General features: G+C 43.9%; 1 protein-coding gene across 3 annotated transcripts in view; it reads left to right on the top strand.

Annotated features, from left to right (window-relative positions):
• Positions 1–25,172, top strand: part of TECPR1 (tectonin beta-propeller repeat containing 1) — a 1,334,260-nt gene that overhangs the window by 518,022 nt on the left and 791,066 nt on the right. For all 3 annotated transcript variants that reach the window (XM_069645650.1, XM_069645652.1, XM_069645651.1), the window contains exon 7: positions 24,753–24,853. In XM_069645650.1, coding sequence (XP_069501751.1) covers positions 24,753–24,853 — 101 coding nt within the window. The remainder of the gene's footprint in view (positions 1–24,752; positions 24,854–25,172) is intronic.

Genomic DNA, 25,172 nt, shown 5'->3' with positions numbered 1-25,172 from the left:
TCTAGTACTCCCTAGAGGTATTTATGTACATAGGCTCATGCACGAAGCATTTTATTATTATTTTTTTATGTCCACAACATCTCTGCCATTACTCCCGCCTATAATCCTTTACACTTCGCAGGACATCCTACTCACACTTCAGTGTATGTAGTACACTCTTTTTTGCTGTTTACCATTTATCCATGGCAACCACAGACTATTCCTAGACCGTTCGTTTTTATTTAACACAGTTTTGGTATTACAATTATTTTGTAATATTTTAGCATCAATTCTACTCTTTCGACTTTGGTTTACATCAGTATAATCACACACGTGATGACGACACACACGTAGCCGGGATCGCTTCCCCGTATATACGCTATGTTTACATTCGTGACGTTGCGCACATTAGTCACGTGATGACATCACAAGGCTGACGTATATTTATACCGCCATGTTACTTTCATTCCCTATAGGCGCACCTTATGGACTGACCACAGCCCACCTTATGGACTGACTATTTACAACTAAAGCTTGTCACATTACATCTTCTGCTTTGGACGAAAACCCTGTAGAACATCCAGAACTTTGTGTATTACATGACATAATAGTAAGTGCTTGATTTCTTTCCTTTTTTTCCTTTTTTCTATATCTTGAGTTTTGTTATCAGTCCAATATATTTGGACATTCAATTACATAAACCATATTCACATTATCTTTAGGTGATATGGATACTTGTAACTCTTACGGAAGTCTAACCATTTCCAAAACTGAGATTGATCTAATTTTGAAAACTGGTAGACCACACTGTGAGCACACGGTATGCTTTCTTTACTTTTTATGTATCGTATAAACAAATGTTAAATGTTGGTTGACATTTTTCCAAACTTTCATGCTGCTTCTACAGTTTATAATGGATTGAATATGTATAAATATCCACTTAGGGCCCTACTAATGTGGAAATCATGTTGCTACACAAGTTAGATCATTGAGAATAAGATAAGGTGAATTAGAGTGTACTATTACAAATCATTATATGTACAGATGTTGATTGAAATGTTACATTTGCACAGAAATGTCCTTGTTTTGGGGTTTTATATTACTTTAATTGACTGATTTGTATGTTTCTTTCTTGAATTTGTATATTTATGAAAATTGAATGAAATTAACAGCCCCTGATGAAGAGAACTAATCTCGAAACGCGTTGGGCATATATGCTTGGAATAAATCATTCTCAGAAAAATTGATAAAAACTTTTGTGTACTTTGTATTTATGTTCCCACTTTAAATACAGACCTATATTGAATGCAGAAATGAAACCCTAATCTCAACTGAAATACCAATGTTTAAAATCCAGAATAACTGAGCTTATCTAGCCATAGATAGTGTGCAGGGGACGGGAGTTCCCAAATAGGGAACTTTTTTCTGTTCGATTGTATTGACAACCCATATGCCAGGGTTGTTTCTTTTCTCCCCTGCACCTTGAATCACTACATGGATTATTAACTCCACTTGTTACCAAAATAGAATAATCTCACACACTTGGTGTGCATGGTGTCTAAATTTGATGGGTTAAATTCTCACCCAGGTCTGAAATATAGAGGATAAAAAGTGCTGGGGCTAGAGGGCAACCTTGTTTAAGCCCTCGAAATGTGCTTATCTCCTTTGATAGCAACCCTGTAGCGTTCAGCCTGACCCTCAAATTTGTCCCCGTATGCAGAGCCTCCAATCGTTCCAAAAGGTCATTCGGGCAATTCCACTTAGCGTCAACAGGTCGCAGCTGTGGGCCAAACTTGCTATCAAGGGCCTGCACCAGATCTACAAAGGCTACGTGGGTCTTAGACTTATCTTTCACTGCTCTGCCTTTTAACAAGGTTATCAAGGTAATATTTGGGCTAGTTCCCAAGCCCCGTACAAATCCTGTTTGGAAGATGTCAAGATTGTTCTCCCTTACTGACTACTCTTTCAACCTTGATAATAGTAGTGACCCAAGAATTTTCCCAACAACATCCAAAAGGGCAATAGGGTTAAAGTTTTTAGGATTGTAACTATTGCCCTTTTAAATATCGACACTAGCATTGCTCTCCTCCAAGAATCGATATATTACACAAACCTTCAATTTGCTCAAATTGGACATGTTAAAAGTGAGCCCACGCCTCTGGTTCTTGTTTTAAACTGGCATTAGTTAGGCCGTCAGGGCCCGGGGCTTGGGAAGTGTTTGTTTTCATTATAAATGCCAATGTCTTCTGTGTTATGGGGGACGTGCCATTTTACCAACACCCTTTTTTCGCCTTCTGCTTGCGGTTTGCTTTGATCAGTATATAAAATTATGAAATGTTCCACCCATGTGGACTCTAAGACACTATTTGTTTGAACGGCCATTTGAGGAGTGTTGTTGCTCTTAATTAAGCTCCATACTCCCCCTCGAGTTTTTTGCCCCCAGCATCTCTTCCGCATTTTGCTGAAGCATCGTAGCCTTATACCAGCAAAGCCAAATATTATATGATTTTTTAACTTATTGACAGCTGAATTAGTGGCCTCAGATTTTAAGAATAGTAACCGTTGAAGATTTCTCCTTAATTCCCTTCTTTTTTCCAGAAGCACTCTGTCATAAACGTGACAATGTTTAAACTCACTGCCCTTTTGGCCCTGTCTTGTGACCACAAAACTTTGCAAGATAGGAGAATAGTCTAACAGCTTTGTGGAATCCGACCCCTTCCATAAATGAACGCTACATGTATATTGGGCTACTAAACTCTCAATGTTCTTCCTAGGCATCTTGAGGCAGTTGCACCCGTTCACAACCTCCACATCAACTATCATTGTGACTCCCTCCGTTTCCTTCCCTCCCCACAAACACATAGTCAAGAGGTTATGGTCGCTAGCCAATGTATTTACCACCTCAAGGAATTGTATGTCCTGCAACATGTCCCGTGAAACAAATACATAGTTAATGATTGCCACTTGGTAGCCACAGGACCATGTTGGCCTACAAGTCATATCTTCTTCTAAATGGCCATTTAAGATTTGTAGATCCCTTGAGTCCATTAAGGCCATCCATGCCAAACCTCTTCTTTCGGATGGTTTTAGGCAGACAATCGAGTCCCGATTGATTTTTTCCCATCTTATTTAGACATGTGATGTTCAAGTCTCCACAAATATGTTGAAGTCTCCACAAACAAACAAAACAGAAACCATATGGATCAAACCTTTCAAATTTACCTCAAGAGAATCCACATGCGGAGTACCACAAGGATCATCCTTCTCCCCATTGCTCTTCAACATATACCTGGCTCTACTACTCAAGCGCATTAAAAGACACCGCCTCACATGCTACAACTACGCTGACGACACACAAATAGTCTTCAAAATATAAGACATACAGGAAGAAAACACAACACTGGAGGGATGCCTCAAAGAACTCTACGACTGGATGAACTCAAACAACCTCAAACTCAACCCTGGCAAAACAGAAATAATGATCATTTCCAGAAACGGAGAAAGCAATCACCACATCCTATGGCCGATGGTACTTAGTACAGCACCAGCTCTATTGCCGATAATAAAGAACCTCTGAGTTTGGATGGACAACGAACCAACGCTAGAACCGCAAGTAAATGCAATAATCAAGAAATGCTTCTTCCTCCTACGCACAGTAAAAAGGATCCTACCATTCCTCTCTTTCACCCACAAAATGCTCACCATCATCACTCCCATCATGTCCAGAGTAGACTATGCCAACAGCCTATACTTAGGAATGCCAGAACGACTCTAAAAGAAACTACAACACATCCAAAATGCTGCGGCCAGACTCTTGCTCAAACTCCCACAAAGAGAACACATTACACCAGCTCTGAAAATGCTACAATGGCTACCAATAAAACAACAAATGAAGTTCAAATCAATGTGCATAACCCATAGAGCAGCTGTTACACCCCGCCGTGCACATCACTCCAGAAGACGGGCTTGTTCTTTAAAAGGTACGCACAAACATGTTTTCCTTCCTTATGGTATGCGGCGCTTCATTCCCCCGTTCCTTTCACAATGGAGATTGCGGCAGGGATTGAACAAACTACGAGTACCATGATGCTCCACTGCACTATCATGTGCTCTGCGCCTCCAATCATCATGCTCTGACGTTTTTGCTTTCTCTTTCGGATAAATGCAGTCTTTTCATTCAGCTCACTGCTTCTGATTGAAGTTGCTGACGCCTTTGAAGTTTTGTCTTCGTCCTTTCTTGAAAATCTGGAATTCTTGACCTTTGCCTGCCTAACGGACCGTCTTGTCTGCTGCTTTGTACTTTACTGCCAGGTTAGTGTACCAGGACCTATTTCTTGTTTTCACGGACTGCCTTGCCAAATCGATTTTGTACTTCTGCTGCCCGCACGTTAACAGGACCCTTTCAAGTCTTGCTCCTAGCCCCGAACAGCACATCTAACAGGATTACCGTCTGGGATTCATTGACATTTCTATCAAGTCTGATCTATTGGACATTGGGAATTGTGTTTACCTTTCTTCAACAAGTGCACAGGGGGACGCTGCGCAGTGTGTGCACCAACCCGGAACTAGTGCGCTCCTCGTGCCGTTCGGGTTAGAACCCTCACTAACATTCCCATTTATTATTTTATACTGCCGTTTGTTTCACCTTGGATTGATCCCAACACTACTAGTGGTAAGGAGTGTTTCTTTCCTATTCCAACCCATTGTCATAGTTCCTTGAATAGTCTTGACAGGGATATTGTCTTGAGGTAGAAATAATCCATCCCCGGTCTGCAATTATAGAACTCATCTCTTCTTCTTTATTTTTACAGCTGGTAAACCGTGGCGGTGTGTTCTCCCCGCTCTTTTGGGTGATCGGGCTCTTGTACTGTTTTAATCAGTAGGGGGTCGTATCATTTTAAAGATCTATTCCCTCACAGAGAGGAGGCTCGGTTGGAGGCCCCATCCGAGCTCTTCAATCAAACCCTGCGAATACTGGTCCTGGTCACCTCCTTATCCTCATCCTGGTTGGTGAGTAACAGCAGCCCATGGCCAAGGAGCGGAGCTCCTAAGAGAAAAAATTAACATCTACCACCCAACAAGACCACTTAGATCAAGCAACAACTTCTACCTAGAACCAAAACAGTACAATAAAAGAAAATTTGGAGGATCGTCTTTCTCTCACCTGGCACCAATAAACTGGAATGAGCTACCAAAAAACATACATAACGCAAGAGATCATCTTCAATTCAGAAAACTACTAAAAATCTGCCTCTTTAACCCAGAACACGAACAAAACCACTACAAAGCACATAACGCACCGGCAGAATAGAACTCAAGAGAGAGAACCCATAGTCGATAACTTACTAACCTATCTTCCCTAACCAGAGGGCGGGGGGAGGAAGCCCTTAACACCAAAGCGGAAACCTAGGTAGGCTAGGACCACACTTGGGAACGGGCATGGAGGGACCTTGAGGGCAGGGAGTGCACGCATGCCCTAATACCGCTAGTCTACAGAGGAAGCATAGGCAGGAACACCAGAGTGAGGGAACATGCCTGCTTCAACCAGATACACAAACCAATAAAGCAACATGAAGAAAACTACCACCCCATCATACTTTGGATGTCGTACAAAGAACAGAAATGCAAAAATTAATGAGGTACTGAAAAGGAGAAAGGAAAAAAAGAAAAGCGAATAAAAAACACTAACCAAAATCTAGAAAAACCTCACCTTTCCCCATGCACTTCTCGCACGGAAACCCACACAACCACTTCTCCGCACGCCACACATACTTCACCACACCGCAACAGACAAACAACACATAACTTGTCTCAACAGCACATGGAAACTCTCACCGATCCGATAACCGCACTCAAGCTCAGTGCACAGTGAAAACGAAACTGAAGCTGCCAACAGGACACCACAGCTCTCACTATCCTACTCCAGCTACACCCTACTAACCCAACCCCCTCCTCTTTCAGATCCGTCAGAGCGCCTGTGGACCACATCTGGTGGTGACGGTGCGTGGTACAAATACCTTTAACATAACAAATTATCAATGAACCCTTGCCACCCATAATGCATATATCATCAATCAATTCTGAGACTTTCACAGTAAACCCGGCGTCATCCACAGCTGTCGGGTTCCAATACAGGTTAATGATTGTCAGGGTTTTCCTTCCGCTATTTGTGGATGGTGTACTTTGGGGGTCCAATTCCATCACCACGTTTTGCACATATGGAGTTGGGTTTTCGATCTTGGTCACTTCTAGGCCCATTCTGTTTCTGTCGGCTATTAAGGGTCCAGATATCGGTCGTTCTTTTTGACTCCCAATTGCTTGGTTTAGAAAGACTGAATAGCTGTCCAGGCTTGGCTTACAATGTAGCCAAGTTTTATGAGGCATATTAAGTCAAAATCTACCAATTTAACATCTCCTTTTTCGAGCAAGTGGGAAAAGCCTCTGGTGTTCCATGAAACCATTGATAAAAGTTTGTTACCCTCCACTTTGACCAGCTACTGTGGCCTATGACCCATCAGGTCGTGAGGCAGCCATGACCAGGAGTTTTTCTTAGCTGTGGCTAAACCCGTCTTCTTTGGCATCTCAACCATTCTCTCATTATCCAGGCCACCTTGGCAGCGCTCTGTCATAGTGAGGGCATACTTAGGGTGTTGTTTGCTCCCTTTGGAGTTTGCAGACCCACTAAAAGATAGTGGCTCCTCTGTTATTGGGGCACAACAGCCGTTTTCTTCACCTTCCACTTCCACTTCCCTAAGTTTTGACTCTTCACTCGGCAAGGACTGCCTGACTGTAATGCGGGAGGGTACCGCTTTCCCACTGTCCAGATCCTCTGACCAATTTTCCAATAGCGGCGTTAAGTCGAAATCCAATAGCCAAAGCTCACAGTTGCTCCTAATAATGTATATTTAACAACAGAGGAGTTGATGTATAGATACACCCAGTCCAAACAGCCTTCTTCACCAAAATGTAATCAGAGACAGATCATCAGGGCGAATTTGTCTGAGATTTTGGATGCAGTGGAGGAGGTCCAAGACATTTCTTCTATTGAAGGTAAGATTGTCTTCTCTGTCCACCAACCTTTCTAACTTTGAACACCTTGACTCATCTCTTTTAGGGGTTCCTTTTTACCATTTTGCCACATCCTTATTGGGCGGATTGTCAATTTTTGGAGTCCAGCTTGCTTTTTTCTTTTCCTGCATACAGATATTGTTACGATATGATATGATATGGTATTTATAACGCACCTATACACAAGTGTTTCAAGGCGATGGAGGCAAGGGAGGGGGAACAGAGGGAAGACAGACAGCGATCCTAGTAGGCCATGTGTCATATTGATTGCGCAAGTGCATGGGAAGGGGGAAGGAGGAAGTGCTGGGGGGGGCAGGGGGAGGGGACAGTGCAGTACATGGGATAATAGAATAAATAACAATAAGTAAAAGTACGGCCAGCAGGTGGCAAGTGCAAGGGTAAGTGCAGACATCAGGTGTGAAGTGCTAATAACCTCCGCTGCTAACCTCTTTTGGGCCAGTGCCATGAAAAGTTCTGTAATCAAAGTACCATGCTCCGGACAGGCCCTCGGCTCTGTGCCAATATGTACAGTTTTGGGTGTAGCTTTGATTTCAAAGTCCTCAAACTCCAAAGCTTTTACATTAGAGGCTAGTGAATCCTTATTTACAGAAGCAACTTTCTGATTGAACAAGAATCTGGTGTCTATTGCCTGCCGTTTTTCTGCCAAGGTTTGGAACCCTACTTTTTGCTTTGCACCCTCTACTCTAGTGCTTGCGACCGGAGCGTCAGAAAGGATCAGTGGTGGTGCCAGAGGGGGACTCTTTGCCGTTGGTGTGAGAGTGGGGGCCATCACTGACACCTCCTCCACCCATTCCAACATTTCAGTGTCTGTTACTTCACCTAATTCTTTCGACCATTGGTGCGGATCAGTGTTTTTTATTGTGAAAAAATTGTTATTTTTCCCTTGCTGCGTTTCCCATCTGCAATGGGTTTTGGAGTTAGGTTCTTAAGGCTGATCATAGGTGTAGGGGTCTCAGAATGTGAGGCTGGAAAAGATTCCAGACCCCCCGCCCCCCCTTCACATTCACGCCCCAGCTGCCCTACTTGGTTGAGCTCTTGGGTTCATTGCAGCAAATTGAGTCTCCTTGTTACCCTTCAATGGGTAAATGGCAGAACACCCTTCTCCTTGCTCCTCTACAGTGACTGTCTCTGACCACGGTGGCTTGACTGCGTGTCTGGGACCTTTGGGCACCCTGTCCCACTCAAACCGTTCTTCAGGAGTTTCACCCAGGCTGGGTGTCCTGTAGCCCTTCCGGCCCTGACCCAGTCCCAGTTGACTGGGCAGCACACCGATATCTGAAGTAATCGGTTTGTCAACCGGTGGTAAAAGGGTTAGAGTGTTGTTGATTGGGGACAAATCTGAAGAAGAATTGAATAGCCTGGCCCTATCCCCATGTACTAGGGCCTCTCCCTCCACTTTCACTTCCATCACCAATGTAGGGTTTTTTAATTCAACACAGCGCTGAGGCTCAGACTTGGACTGGGAGCATGCTCTTGGAGAGACTGCCCGAGCTGTCGTATGTGAGCTGCACGTGTGTGAGATGTCAAGCTTTTCCACTACAGATTCACAGACTCCCAAAACTTCGAAGTTCTCCATATTCACAGAGGGCTCCAGCAAGGGAGGGGAGGGATGGACAATGTTGTCACACAAAGCAAGTGGAGCGTTGGCGTTCTTACATCCCATAACGCCGGTCAGGAGTGCTGGCGGATCTGACCCCAATCCTGCTCCAACACCCGCTCCCACTCCACGCCTTTGGCGATTACTCCTGAGGCTGCGACAATCCTCCATAGTGCCGCTGACTCCAGCGACTCCTGGCTGACTGGCGAGTGACTGGACTTGTCACTGGACTCCGTGCCTGCGCTTCGCACCTCCGGGTGGGGGTTTAAAGACACAGCAACACAGCAGCAGGACTCAAACTTATCTGCTTTGCTCTGACAAAGACACAAGCTCCAGCACCAGAACGGCTAAAATGCGAGTGACTGGACTTGTCACTGGACTCCGCACTGGCACTCTGCACCTCCGAGTGGGGTTTTATAATGTTGCTCAAAGGCACAGAACACAGCAGCAGCACTCCAACTTCTCTGCTCTGCTCCAACAAATATTTCAATTTCTGCTTGAGGCATATCTGCACTGCCGCATCCAACTCCTCTATGCCCCTTTTCATCCAGGCAGTAACTTTCAAATGGCCTCGATGCTGCAGGATGAAGCTCTTGACTACCAACTTGGGGAACAGAGCTATAAAATGGGTGACTCTTCACAGTGGGCAATCCTTTAAATCAGCGTCTACCCGTGGACAAATTACTAAGTTGTTCTTGGGGTCTGGCCCGCTTCATTAACAATAGGTAACTTGGAGCTGACGGGCCAGGTGGTGTTAACTCCTCCAGCTGTATGCAGAGGTATCTATCTCTTAAGGTCTTTCTGAAATTTCAGAAAATCTTCTTTGATTATGAAAGGCTGCTTAATGGTGTTTTAAAGCTAGGAGTCCTTGGCATGAACGGTTCTGCCACCAGACCTTGTGCATTTGGCATTATTAGATGTCTTGTTTGCGAATAGCACAAATAGACTTTGAAGACATTTCCCGGGGACAAGGGCTGCCATACAGTGCCTTGTGGACTGTCCACAGCTCTTGAATTGTTTTCTGTGCTTGACAGGAACCATTGAACAGCACTCAAGTGCAGGAGTGATTATATGAAAACACTGTAGACATAAAATTAGCCTAGCTATGCAAATGTAGGTTTTTTGGGAACGGAGGAGCGACTTTGTTTGGAGTCCTGAATTTGAGGAATTTCAGTAATGATGCAATCTGACCACTGCCAGACCAATTTTTTATTTATTTATGCTTGCACTGAAATTAATGACGGGCCCATTTGGTTATGGTAGGTGGTGGAAGATAACAATGTCGAAAAATATGCCACAGAGTCAGGCTATTTGAAGAGTAGAGGTGTTGATTCTACTTCACCCAAGGTCCAGCTCACTGTTTTTGCAGCACTTAAGCAGTTCTGATGGATCCAATCTACTGCTTTGTGTGTATCAAACAGCGTGCAAATTGTTGGTCGACCTAAGGCCCTTCTTTCAGTCTTAAAGGAATCTGAATCTCAATGTAAGGGCCAGTGGAGCTATTTTAAAGATGCAGTTAAAGCAGTTTGACTGCAGTCTGGTTTATGTAATAACAATGCAGCTGGTTTGTGTAGTTCAATAGCCAAGGGGTTTGCATTTACCCCTTCGGACCTCCAGCCCTCTGAACAATGAGGAAATGTGTCACAATGGTCAGTCTAATGGGCAACTTGGAGAATGCCAGTGATTTTCACTAAATAAAATACCTCTAAAGCTGGGCAGAGTTCTGTAAAGCACCTACCTACAATCCCAGTACAAAAAGAGTGGGATGCTCTCTTTCTTGATAGGTTGAATATTATCTTTTTGACTGTTACCCATTGTGCAAATAAATAAATCATTGATAAACCTTGAAGGACTGCAGCCCTAGCTTATTCTTAAAAAATGTGGTGAGTTGACTGAACTCCCTTTCCTAACATGTTGGGGGAAGCAAGCCACCAGGGACTTGCTGGGCCCGCTGCTACCTGTTGTGGCTCCCAGAAAGGGGATGAGGTGGGATCCCACCTGCTTGCTGTCTCCAGACACCTGGTAATGGAGCTGCAGTGAGGAGTTGATGGCTTTTCAAATCCTAGGAAGCCTTGCAAAGGGCTCCTGCATTCCAAGCACCTAGAGCAACAAACAGAAAATGGTGAGAATATGATTGTCCATGAACCTGCAGGTTTCTCAAGCCAAGGGGAATGAATGTTCAAATCCTAACTGTGAGAGAAAGAGTCAGGGAAGGATTGAGTGCTTCATGCTCCAGTGCTCACACCGTGGCATGATCCCAGCTAGCATTGGGGAGGGTGTTGGTCATGTGACTAGTCCATGCAACTTAGCTGCTCCACCCACCACTATTTTCTCAGCCTTTCTGGAGGCTACATATAACGAAGGAAATTCCAGGACTCTGCGCCAATTAATATAGGATTGCATTGAAATGTATTGATTGGTCATCAGCGACCTAAACAAAGATAGTACAAATGTGCCCTATATCCTGATTTCACGTGTTTCGGCTCGCTGAGCCTTTATCAAATCAGGGCTACAAAAATGTGAATATTAGTGCATAATTAAAGCAAAATAAATTAGTATATAATAATCATATAACACAAAACATTGGTTTAGCCAATCAAATTAGAATAATAACAGTAGCAATCAAATATCCAGAAATAAATAACCTATAACATTGAAGACCAACATAACGGGTTGGTAATGGGGAGGATTGTGTAGGTTTGGAAAAAAACATAGACACAGAGAAATAAAACAAAACCAAATATATTAGTCAAACTTTAGTTCCCTGAATTCCTTTGCTAAAGTTGAAGTGTGTGAATACGTTCTTAATTAGTACCTCAAAAAGTGTTCCCTTACCCAATATGGATTTAATAGATAGATCCGTATAAGAATTCATTAATGGGTTTGATCCCAGAGTCCATATCCCTAAAAAGCGATAATATTTCAATTAGTAAAAAATTCCCTGTCAATTTTTTGCCGTTCCTTTGTGATATTAATGCTTCACTATATGGTGGAGATAATCTAGTTCATGTAGTAAACATATTCGCTACAAATAGCCTAATGGTTCAAGGACTGATACAAAGTAATACTATTTGTAGTACGTTATTAGCCTGAATACATAATGTTCAATGGTGCCAATGTAAACGTGTTGAGTTAGATTAACTGGATTGCCTGTATTCTCCATAAGTGCCACCCTGTCCTACCATAGAAAAGACAAAAATCTTTGCGTCTAAATCCATTTGGCTATCGTTTACGTTTAAGCATACGATCACGAACAAAGTTGAAACCTCTTAATGAATTACCCGACTAAGGTAATATCAGTTTGGCTCTCGTTTACGTTTAAGCATATGATCGTGAACAAAAATGCAACCTCTTAATAAATATACCGGACTAAGATCCGTCATTCCACATATAGTCATCATCTACAATCGGCTCACTAGTTAGTAAAGCTTACCTTGGTAACAAAATCTCACGCGTTGGCTGGCATCAATTGCATTTTCATATCAGCGCCATTTTGAAAGTTACCTGGCTATAAAGAGTGTCCACTGCAACGTTGTTCGTATGTTACCATGGTGCACAGGTCTTCCATTCTAAGTTCTTCATCGAGCCTACTATGTTGCATGTACCCGCCATCTTGGAATGTCCAACCAGTTTATACATCAGACCGACATTAAACACATTTCTTAATGTTTTGACATTGAGTACGGACCTTTGAAAGACTCCGTATACAAGCCTGTTAGGGGCCGTAATTATTGATATCGAATTCAATATTACATTAGTACATTTTCAAAAATATATATGTAATTAATTTTTCATTTTTCATTATTCGTGATATTATTAAATAATTCTGAAATCACATTATGTAATCTACTTGACTGTCTATAAAAATATATAAGTACTTACTCCAATATAGTAATTGTAGATTGTACCCATATGTCTACCGGTCTCATCTGTTCGAACGCATCACCCAAAATCTGATATTTGACAACTTAATGCTAGAAAATACAACATTATAAACTGAATAACTATCCCTAAAATATATCCATCATTGCGGACTTATCACTACTTCCCCACACTCATATCAACTATTTGGTAGTGAGGCAAATTTCTTGCACTGACTAAGGGGTGGAACTTAACGGAAAACACCCATTGCAAACACCTTTTATATAAGTCCCATAGGTATACAATAAGTAACCTAAAAAGAGAAACACCACTTACAGGAATGATGACATCTCATTGTCACTATTGAGGCCCTTTACTGTCGTATTCAGAAAACATATAATACGTACTTCTGCATGTCTCAGAGCTCTTACTCTGTCCCCCCTCTTTTGTTAAGGGTAACCTGTTTTAAGCCAATGAACCTGATATCTAATTTGTTACTTAACTGATGACAAGATTGCCAATGGTGAGCTAGTGGTAAGGTGGGATCCTGACTCCCAATTGTCACCAAATGTTTGCGTATTCTCACCCTCAATTCTCTTTTGGTGCTTCCTATGTACACTTTATGGCACTTCATGGCATAAACAAACAATCGCATGAATGACAAATTTAGATTTACTGTTAATCGCTTGTCTGATTTCAAAGGTTCTCCCATTACAGTCTTTGAATCCACTGGTACGATCATGTGCAAATTTACATTGGGAGTACATGCCACATTTGCGAAATCTTACATCCTTTTTGTGCATCCAGGTCAGGTGTCTCTGAACTTTTATGTCTGGTAATAATAATGGACATGGAGAATTATTTTTAAAGTTTCAGCCCTTGTATAAATCATACATGGACGCTTCACTATGTATTGATTAATGTGCTCATCAAGTTGCAGTAAATGCCAATGTTTTTCCAGATTTTTTTTTGTTTTCTTCTGTGATCTCTGTTATACTGTGTGATGAAAAAGGTTTCTGCTGATTGTTCAGAACTCTTCTTAGAGTTGGATAGTAATGCGTCCTCTTGAGTTGTTTGTTGAATTCTTTTATACGCAGATGTAATTGACTTGGCTGAGTACCCTCTGTGTCTAAATCTTGTTTGTAGAAAGTCACATTCATCCTCGAATTCTGTTTGTGTTTGACAGTTAAGTCTCGCTCGTGTGTACTCCCCCAATGGTATATTGTTGATAGTTGGTTTAAAATGACAACTTGTGGCATGAAGTATAGAGTTGACTTCCATCTGTTTTCTGAAAGTCCATGTTTGTAGTCTTTGGCCATCTGGGTGTATTGTTAAATCCCAAAAATGTATGAAATTGGCATTGCATTCCCCTGTAAATTCGATTTCATAACAGTTCATGTTCAGTCTCGAAACAAAACTTTGAAACTCTTCTACTTTCCCTTGTCAGATTAAAAAAACATTGTCTTTGTATCAAGTCCACATTCTTACTTTACTCCCAAAGTCTATATCTGTGTACACCACATTGTCTTCTAGCATGCCCATAGACAGGTTTGCCAGGGCCGGTACATATTTGGTGCCCATGGCTACCCCCTTCGTCTGTTGATAGATGGTATTGTTGAAAGTAAATAAATTGAAGTCCAGTGTAATTTGTAACATTTCTTTAAGCATTTGGATTTGATGGAAGTAAGATGCTGAATCTTTCCTGAAAGTGTAATCAATGGCTACAATTGCCCATTTATGCTGTATCGAAGTATAGAGGGCCTTTATGTCCAAGGTTGCAAGAAGCATATTATTCTCCCACACAATTGTTTTGAGTTTGCGAATGAGACTAGTTGAGTCCTGTAGATATGATATAAGTAGGCAAGCCCTTGGTTTAAGAACTGCATCTAAATATTCCGATAAGTTTTCGGTTACCCAACCAATTCCCCTCATGATCGGGTGGCCTTCTGGTATAGTAATGTAACTCTTGTGTATTTAGGCAGGAAATAGATTGTGGGTGTAAATGGTTCCTTTACCATCAGAAATGACCTTTCTTCATCAGAAATCAAACCTTTCCTATGCCATTTTAAAATACTCTCATGTACTTGTTGAATTGCCTCTTGTCTACAATTATCCATCCTTTGTTTATAACAGCCTGTGCTGGAAAGATGATTGGTAGCCATTTTTATATAGTCTTCGCGGTTCAGAATCACAATATTCCCCCCTTATCAGCTTCCTTAATTACTATCGAGGTGTCTATTGATAATGCTTTAAGGGCTGCCCTTTATTTGAACATCAAATTATCTTGTTTGGTGGTTCTTCCTCTGGTGTACTTGTTGGTGGTTTTAGTCATAGCATAAAACTCTTGTGAAACTGCTTTGTAGAAAGTGTCTATTATGTTGTCTAAAGGTAATTGTGGTACAAATCTGGATTTAGTTTTTAATTCTTTCAATGTCAGAATGTCTGATTTGATATTTAATTCTTCCATTACATTTCTAATGTCAAACTCTTCAGTCTCCGTCAATGAGCAAATCAAACAGGTATCTTCAATATCTTGGATAGATAGTTTGCTGATTGGTATTGGTGTTTCCTTAGCCATGTAATTTCTTGGTGCATTAGTAGCAAAGAACTTTGTAAGTTTAAGCTTCTGTACACATTTGAATAAGTCAATGTGTATATCATCTTGCTTGAAGTCACATGATGGGGCAAAGGAGAGTCCTTTGTTGAGAAGTCTTCTCTCACCTTCCGTGATGGTTCTATTGGATAGATTAAGAACTAAATCATCTGTTATTTGGCCTTGCTCACCTCTTTTAAACTGGCCCTTGTTTGTCTTTTGTTGCTGGTCGATGTTTCTGGGGTCTCATTGTTTTCTTCCTGGAGGCTACTTAAGACCAGCACCAGGCAGGCAGCATTGAGGAGGCTGCTGGTCATCTGACCAAGCCCTCCCATTCAGCTGCTCCGACCAACACAGTTTTCCTGCCTTCCAGGTGGCTATTTACAGACTGAAGGCCAGCTCCAGGCAGGCAATATTGAGGAGGATGTTTGTCATGTGAACAGGCCGCACCACCCAGCCCAACACCAGTTTTCCCACCTTCCAGGAGGCTACTTAAGGACTCCCAACCAGCTGAAGGCAGACAGCACTGAGGAGGCTGCTGGTGAGGGGACCCATGTGATGAATCAGTTATGATTTCTCCCAGAAACCTGGTCAGGGACCCTTCTCATGTGTCCAGGTAGACTCAGTGCTCAAGCTCTCTGTGTGGCAGATGCTTCCTGATCCCGATCCTGGGGGTGGTGTACTGCGGGAGGATCACATGGGGGTGAGGGAGAACAGACCAGGAAGCCTGGGAAAACCCCCTATTTAACTTTCCCCATAATCCCACACTTTTGAGGACTGTTTGCCAAATAGCAGAAGTTAAGAAAACTAACTTTGTTGTTGGGGACTACGAGTCCCATAATCCCACGAGTACTGGGACGAAGAAGAGGGCTGAAGAGGTATGTTGTAGCAGTAGTCAAGCAATTAAGCCTTACAGCCCACACCTGAAGGAACCTGTGAGGCACAAAAGGCCCCCTCAGGTGCAGGCAATCAGAAGGAGTTGGAACTGTGACTGGAGTGCGTGCTATAGTAGTAGAAGCAGAAAGAACAAAGCCCAGAGTTTGCAAACCAAGCAGAAGTGGGAGAACCAGAGGGACGCCCGAAACGTAGATTCAGCAGATTTTACCTGCTTATTCTGAGAGGGTCCTGTTCTCCCAAACGATAACGTGCAGAGCTTGCGCAGCGGAAGACATGCAGGAAGGCTGTCTTTCCCCATGAGAGACTGATTGCTGTGGTTGACGGGTAGAGAACATGTCGGAGACCGAGGCCAGGAGCTGTTGTCAAGACGTCGTTCTCAGGAGAAAGAGGGGCTCCTTAAACAAGTGGCCGTACCGGAGACACCTTCAGTGAGGAAGGGTGTGGGTCCCTGGAAGCCAGAAGCAGTAGAAGTTGTGGCAGGAGTCGTAGAAGTTGTGCATCCTGAAGAACAAGGTTCACAGAATCCGGTGAGTGAAACCTGGCATTCTGATTCCTTGCGCAAGCACTGCCGCCAACAGTATCCAGTTTCCTATTCACATGCGTATAGTCAGAAGTGAGCTGAAGTTATTCAGTGAAGCTTAAATAAGGGAACAATGGAAATGTGGCAGTCGCGTGCATCAGGTCATTCCCATTTGTTGGCGTGAAGAGCAAACGCTGCAATAGATAATTGTTAAACCCTGACAGACTGTAACCCTTATGAACAAGTGGTCGTGTGTTTCACATTATGAAGAGTAATTGTTGCAAAGGTCATTGCTGAACACTTAAGGTTACTAAGACCATTGTTTAATGTGTAACCTTTCAAAACTACATGAAGAGGTGGTGTGTGTGCCTAATTGTGCTTTCCAAAGGAAGACTGAACTCTATCCTTTATTTCACAAGGGCATTCATCTATTATAAAAGAAGTTAAGCAGTTAAATACTGTATCTACAATTGAAGAGAAGAGCAAGCATTGCCCAGGCCAAGAGTGTCCCCATACTAAGATTGAAAGTACCCTTTCTCAGGGACAAAAAGCAATCTACCTCTAACCGTGAACCTAATAGCAGTTCTACGTTGCTCAAGATACAAGTGTGCAAGCATTACCTGGAGTCAAGAGAGTGGCACCAAGGCTTCTGGGTCATTACTTGGGGTAACAGTTGTCAGAAAAGTTAAGGAAAAGTTGGGTAAGGAAAACATGCTGTGGATAAATATTATTTGAAGTTGTTCTTGTGGCAGACAGACAAGAGAGGCAAAGAGGCTGCCCTTTTTGAAGCATGATATTCAGAGGAGGAGTGCCTTGCCTACTTGAAGGTGTTGAAGTACTTTAAATTGAATCTTGTCAAAACCTGTCTTGAATCACAAATTACTGAAGCTGTGGTAATAGTCCAAAGTACTGAAGCTGTGGTGGTATATCTGGTTGTTAGTAGATGCAACATGTTAGTAGCCTAAACAAAGTGGGGTACTATGTGGCAAAGGAGACTGTTGTCATGATATCCTTGAGTAAAAGTGAAGTTGTTGAATTAGAAGCAGCAGCACTGTGAAGTCACCCTGACAAATATACCTACTGTGAATCCTAATCCTGTAACTAATTACATACTGTTAACCAAGAACTGTGCTATTTCTTGGAAGGATAGCTCAGCAGCAACATGCTCGCCTTGGAAGCAAGACGACACAGAGCAACACAGGTTCGATCCCCGGGTCCTTGCTTAGAAACCTCTGGGTATTAAGCGAGTTATAAATAACAAATCATATATCATATCATATCATATCATATCACTGAAAGTGTTAGAAGTTGTATTTCTTTTTGAACTGTCGCAAGCTTCTTGGATTGCTGAAAGTGGTGGCAAAGCATTATGGCTGTGAGTATCATTGGTGCTGTTCTGAGGGAGTGGAAAGTCCATAATTAATCAAGGAGAAGAGAATTACTATTGTAGGAACTTTGGTTAACAAAACTTTACCTTAACATTGGAGCACCAAGAATTGATTTTAGACTACTCTATCTTCAAGAATTTCTGTGTTTCTTTTTATTTTTGATCATTGGCGTGGAGTTCACTTTGAATCCTGTGGAAGGTAATTGAGAGGTTATCAAGAAACGTAATGCTATTTGAATTGCCATATATTTTCTTTGTATTTAATGTTTAGTATGAGGACTGGACATCTTATGTTAGAGTATTTTCCTTTAGTTTTGGTTAGGCACGGAAATCCTCATCAGAGTAGGGATAGTGGGGCATTTTATTTTATTTATATTTTAAAACAATGGCATGTTTTGAACAATCATCAAACAGTGGTCTGCCTTGCATTGCTGACCCCTCACACCAGGCTCTGTCACTCTGCTGCTCAGCCCACAACCAGTTTTCCCACCTTCCAGGAGCTACATAAGGATCAAGGCAGACATAATTGAGGAGGCCGCTTGTCTCGTGAGCAGTCCGTGCCACCCAGACACTTTGCCCACCACCAGTTTTCCTGCCCTCCAGGAGGCTACTTAAAGACTCCAGGCCAACTCCAGGCAGACAGCAATGGGGAGGCTGCTGGCCATGCTCACATGACCAGGCCCTGCCCCTCGGCTGCTCCTCCCACCCTTCCAGGAGGCTACTTAAGGACTCCAGGCCAGCTCCAAGGAGACAACATTGAGGAGGCTGCTGGTCAAGTGACCAGGCTCTGCCACTCAGCTGCTCTGCCCACTACCAGTAATCCCATCCTCCAGGAGGCTACTTAAGGACTCCACGCTTACTCCAGGCAGACAGAATTGGGGAAGCTGCTGGTCACGGTCATGTGTCCGGGCACTGACCCTTAGCTGCTCCACCCACCACGTTCCAAGAGGCTACTTAAGGACTCCATGCCAGCTCCAGGCAGACAGCATCGACCAGTCTTCTGGTCACATTATCAGGCTCTTCCACTCAGTTGCTCTGCCCACCACCAGTTTTCTCACCTTCGAGGGGCTATTTAAGGACTTCAGGCCACCTCCAGGCAGACATCATTGGTGAGGCTGATGGTCACAAGAAAAGCCCCTCCCACTCAGCTGCTCCGCCCGCAACCATTTTTGATGCCTTCCAGGATACTACTGAAGGACTTCAAGGCAGCTTCGGGCAGATAGAATTGAGGAAGCTACTGGTCATGGTCATGTGACCGGGCTTTGCCCCTTAGCTGCTCCGCCCACCACGTTCCAGGAGGCTACTTAAGGACTCCATGCCAGCTCCAGGCAGACAGCATTGACCAGGCTTCTGGTCATATTATCAGGCCCTTCCACTCAATTGCTCCTCCCACCACCCATTTTTCCAGCTACCAGGAGACTACTTACGGATTCAAGGCCAGCTCCAGGCAGGCGTATTGAGGTGGCTGCTGGTCACGTGACTACACCCTGCCACTCAGCTGCTCTGCCAGTCCTCCGTAGGCATCCTTTAAGCGAGCGTTCACAGCAAAGGACAGACAAAAACAAGGATCTTATCTGTTTGGGCTTGATAGGGCCTAGGGCTAGACCTGCTATTCTGCATTTCACGTACCAGGTAGGCACTACACAATTACTTGCCAAAATACATCACCATGCGTCTCCTTCCTCCACAGCCCACCTGCACCCCTCGGTATGATTCAACGGCTAAGAGCCCTGGGCAGCGCTGTCGGGCTACCCTAGAGAACCTCATCAGTATTGTTCTTGCCCCATCCAACACCTGTACCACAAGCACGCGGCGTTGTCATGTTGAGCACGGCTCGTTCAGCAGTCGCTCATGCTCCAGATGTCACCATCCTCCGCTCGTACAACACCCTTGATGCCCTCTTTGTCACCAAAACACGGTTTACCACCTGCTCCTGCCATGTTTTTGACATCCTCCTACCGCTCGGCTACTGCATCCAACATGCTGACTGGCCAGGAAGGGCAGGAGACTGAGTAACAATCATCCAATGGAGCGATTGGCCATGCTTCATCATCTCCTCTCCCAGAACAAGCTTATTTGAATTCCCTGCCTGCCGATTCCCTTTATCTCGCAAGGAATCTATCACCTTCCACCTCATCTACAGACCACCTCACAAAAGTGAGTCTTTCATTGATGACAGCTCCAACTTACTCTCCTCTGCTAAATTAGCACACAATAATGTTTTTCTCTTAGATTTTAAAGCCCAAAAGTGTCATGGCGACATCCACAATCGAAGTGCACTTTTTGTACTGACGGGGTTGATGGACCTTAACCAAATTGTTCTTGCACCGATGCACAAAAAAGATAACACTCTAGACCTAGTGTTTGCATCATCCTCTCATCAGTCAAGCAGACGTTTGGGGGTTGGTTCCCAAAACACCCGGTTCCTGCATCACTTAGTAGATGGAATTATACAGCCTCCATTGTCACTCTGTTCCTTTCCCTTAAGCCATTCAGGGAACTTTGTTGCAGGTCTTAAGTGGTCCCTTTCCACTTCCTAGGGAAATACAATGTAACAGCAGGATGGTTTCTCTTTTATGTTCCCTTCTTCAGTATTTGTGCTCGGTAGTAGGCCATTCCCTAGGGTGTTTTCCCTGGATATTTCAAGGTTCCTGAGTCATTCACAGTCTGTGGGTTTTTAGAGTACCCACACACTTCTTTCTTGTTTTAGGACAGCTGTGGTTTCAGCTCTTCTACTTCTTGAAAAAACCCACTCAGGGTGCCACACGGCTGGCATGCTCCAACACGTGCACAGTCAATGGACAGACCACCTCTGGATTAGGGAGCACAATCCCCAAAACAACATCCAAGGAACCAGCAAGGACACCCTGATGGCAGGCTTAGCTGAAATCCTCTTTTCACCTCCCTAACTTTGGTTTCTGACTCGACACCCCAGCATCCCAACCTTGTCTGGCTCATCAATGATTCTCACCAGTCTTGTGTCTAAAAGGCTCTCTCTCTCCTTTCTGCTTTTCTTCAACCTCTGCCGGGGCCTCCTCGACACCATACCACAACCTTGTACGTCCACGCCACCTTCACTTAATCACCCACATGCCTTCCTCACCTCCTCTCTTCCTTACTCTTTCTTCGACTACTTCTCTACCCTCTACCCAGCACTGAGTCTTGTAAGGAAGGCATGGTATCAGACAAAGACAGACACAAGTGATCACAGTTCAAGGGTGTTTATTGAACTTCACTGGGTTGGTTGAACGCCTATCCAACCCTAAATCTAAGGATGGGAGCAAGCTACGACCATCAAATAATAATAATGCAGTCCTAGTAGAGTCTGTCAAAATAAAAGGGCCTATACTAATACACCTATTGCCAATCCTTACTTCTAAATACAAAATGGTGTGGGACAACAATGTATGCAAAAAGAAAAGTGTTCAAGAAATGCTGTCAGGATAGTTGAGCAGTGGGCTTCCCTTCACCACGTTTTCAGCACAGGACAAGGTGGTACGCTCGAGCTTCACACATACTCTGGCTTCTCTGCCATGAGAATACAGTTCACAGCATAGGTATCAGGGCCTTCTGTGCCAAAGTCTCTTTCCAAATAAAAGTCTCTTATTGCAGAGCGCCTGATGTAACAAAACAAGCACCACAGTTCCTTTCTTATTAGGATTTTCACATTCAGATGTTCCCGGATCCACTGTTCACCATGGGTCTCCCTCCTTCAGGCTCAGAACCCCTTTTAACACAATGTTCACAATTGCTCTCCCTCATTCGGGCTCGGACCACAAATCTCCCTCATTTGGGCTCGGACCCCTTAAGCACAATTTCTGTGCTTTTCTCTTTGCATCAAAAAGCGAAGACTTTCCATTGTGCAATGGATTTTGCTTAAACTGTTGGAGGACCACTTCGTTTCACTTAATTTCTCATTCTCGTCTTGTACTTTTGCTTCTGCAACTTCTTGGCTGTATACCTCGCAGAGACCTTCGATTGAGCACACTCATGGTGCCGGACCACTCTGTTACTGGAATTGTACCTTTCTCTGTTAATGTTCAAACATCCATCAGCAATTAAGCTTTCCTTGCGTCTTTCATCACACGCATTACCAATCTTCGTTAATGCGCTCTTTATACAATTTTGCCGCTTGCAACCTTGACTTCAACACAGACCGCTCTTGCATCCGTCTCCCAACTCACTGGATGTGTTGATCTCTCTGGCGCTGCTTTGATCTTGGAGACATGGACGGTACAATGGCGGCTGCTACTCCTCCCCAACTCTATCAGGAGGGTCCCGGGTATCTCCGACACACAATGCAGGATTCTTCAGTCTGATTTCCTGGCCTTACGCTTTTTAATCTTGATTTTTAAAGGCTTCAGGAAAGTAACGCTTTCTTGCCAGAAAGGTCAAGGGTATCTCCCTCCTTGCGCACCCCTCTTGTTTTACCGTCTTTCCCCCTTGATTTACCGTCTTTCCCCCTTTGTTCAGCTGCTGTCTGGAAAACGCTGTTCCTTCGTGTGCTTTGCCTCGCTCAGAGTGTGCTCTCGTGCTCCACCTTTTATCCGTGTGGGGAAGTTGAATGGAAGTCAGGTGTGAGTGGTTACTAGTAATTGCCTGACCATAGTAGTGGGACATGTCAGGTACAATGCTCGGGTGTGAGTCTGTTTTCTCCCAGAGCGGGCTGTCTGTGTGAAAAGTGTTTGTGAATAGTAAGGGAAGGGGGGGTAAAGATCCAAAATACCCTACCAGATAGGATGGGGTAAAGGTGTTACAGGGAAGGGGACACTGTGTCTCGCTATCAGGTGTCCCACTCCCACTTGCTGAAGAACCCTCACCCAGGTGATCCTCTCGCACTGGTCCACCCCCAGGGTCTGGATCCAAAGGCGATGGCCGTGCACTGGCCACCTGAGAGAGAGACCCCCGGGGACTAGCGGGTGATACACCTTCTGGTTTCTCACAGTCTATATGAGGTTTGGTTGCTATTTTTGATTAGTGACACAATGGCTTCTGAGTGTGGAGCGGACCACCCGCAGGCAAGTACTTCTGCTTCTCCTGCGGTCATGTTGAGACATTCATGGAAGCCCCCCAGAGCACTTGTAAATTGGTCTGCCAAAGAGGGCATGGACTACAGAACTTGCACCGTGAGAATGCCACAGGACGTATCAAGGGTTTATCACCACTGAAGCACCTTAAAGTGGAAGACGGTATGGCGCATCTCATGTGGCGGGTCACCTGCCAAAGGATAGGTGCATGTTGGGATGGGTCAGGGGATCCATGGCACACCCCTTCCGGGCACAGTATCATGTAGTGAGTGGGGGCCCACCGGCCCCCATGTCTGCCCCACCCTTTACTTTGGGACACAGGTAGGCAACTTCATCACAATAATCAAACCATGTGGCCCCCATAGGCCAGCTCATACCCTTACAGGCATGGAATCCTGCCCCCCAAGGACTAAAGATTCTGCCAAGAAAGAAACTATTTGCCACAATATACCGCTGCTAGTGTATACCAGATTGGATGACGCAAAGACTTACCTGGTGTCGAGAGGAAGAGCGGGGACGGCAGGGGACTGCAGGAGATTGCTGTCTTGCATGCCAGTACACTAAGTGATCTTGAGGTGAGTGGCTGAGGTAGAGATGCCACAAGTAACTGCTGCTGAGCACGTGGAGTAATGTGGTACTTATGTCTGGCCCGAAGATATTAGCCAGAGCTTGGAAGGCCGCTTAGAAGCTGTGAGTGACTTAAGACCATGCTTTGAAGTCTGAAGTAATCCAGAAACAAAACCCAACAATAACTGGCTATTTTAGATAGGCAGCATGGGAAAGAGCCCTATAAAAGGTCTAAGGATTTTAGTTTCGGGTAGAAGTCACCTGGAGCAGATGAAGAGAAATCAGGCTGCACCCGAACCAGAAGCCTCAGCCAGAGAAGGGAGCGAACCCCGGCTAACTTAACTTTGAGAGCAGCAGCAAAAGGAGACTGTGCCTAGAGGCCAAGAACCCTGACTCGGCCAGAAATTATCTGGATGCTACATTTCTCAGGACGTGAGCTGGGTGCAATAACCCAGAGATTGTGGATGAGCTCAAAAAGGGAGCTAGACAGTAAGATAGCTCAGTGGGCCCGGAGGATAGCTCAGGGACAACGCGTTTGCCTTGGAAGAAAGACAACACAGACCCACACAGCTAATAATAACAGTCCCGTGCTTAGAAACTATTCTGTGCTATTATGCACGTTATAACAGATTAATTCATTCATTAATTAGAACCCAGGAGGCATTACAAATATCCATTTGGGTGCTAAATCTCAGTTACTGTGTGTGATGCCAAGAAGCGTATTGGGTGCTATATCCCTGAGGCTTGGTTTGAGAGTCAAGAAGCATTCTGTGTGCTATATTTCTACGGCTGCACTAAGATAGAGATCCAGAGGGCACCCTTTTTTATCCCTTTTAGATAGGATACTGAAAATAACTACCGTTTTGTTCACCCTCTTTTACCTTTTGCCTAAAATCTTTCAGGACATGAACATACTTTTCAGTTTCAGATACACCTCTAGTACAAATTGGTATTCAACCCATTCCCCGTTATGACAAGCAAATGAAAATCCTTGAAACCTATTGTCTTTTTTCATGTGTTCTGTTGATCTGCCTCACAGTTTATATTGAACAATGATAGAAAAAGCCAGTTGCATGGAATAATATTGTAAGAATTATTTGTGATAGCCTTTCGTTTTCAGATGTAAAGTATATGCCACAACATTTCTCACTGCTTGTGAAAGTCAAATATGAAGAATGGTTAATAGGTGGAAATACTGTTGACCCATCCTTAACATGTAGCATATTATTTACCAGGAAGCCTTTGGACCATTGTGGAGTCTCCATCATCTGAAAACGGCATCATGCATGTGTCTGTTGGCATAAACGTGGTGTGGGCAGTGACCAAAGACAGAAAGGTATGTCTCAATATTTATTTTTTGCCAGGTATTTGATATAGAATGGACCACGCTGCACTTAGTGGAGCACTTCACAGAGCATGTATTGTAGTGGTAGCATCTCTGACTTATTTAGATAGAGTACAATGTGAATGTCCCGATCGAGACCAATTTCTTTGGGTAAATGCCAAAGCCAGGGGTAGAACACAGGTCCCAAAGTGATCAATTTAGACAGTACACACCATCTCCTCCCTATTGAATCATTTTGTTTTTATCCTTATCGCCTTTGAATTTTCCTCCTGGGAAAATCTTGCTTTAACCATTTAACTTGCACAGGTGA

This window comes from Ambystoma mexicanum, chromosome 2p (genome assembly GCF_040938575.1).
Source record: "Ambystoma mexicanum isolate Mex_15411 chromosome 2p, UKY_AmexF1_1, whole genome shotgun sequence".
Lineage (NCBI taxonomy): Eukaryota > Metazoa > Chordata > Amphibia > Caudata > Ambystomatidae > Ambystoma > Ambystoma mexicanum.
The sequence above is the reverse complement of the archived record's forward strand: the minus strand, read 5'-3'. Positions and strand labels throughout refer to the sequence as shown.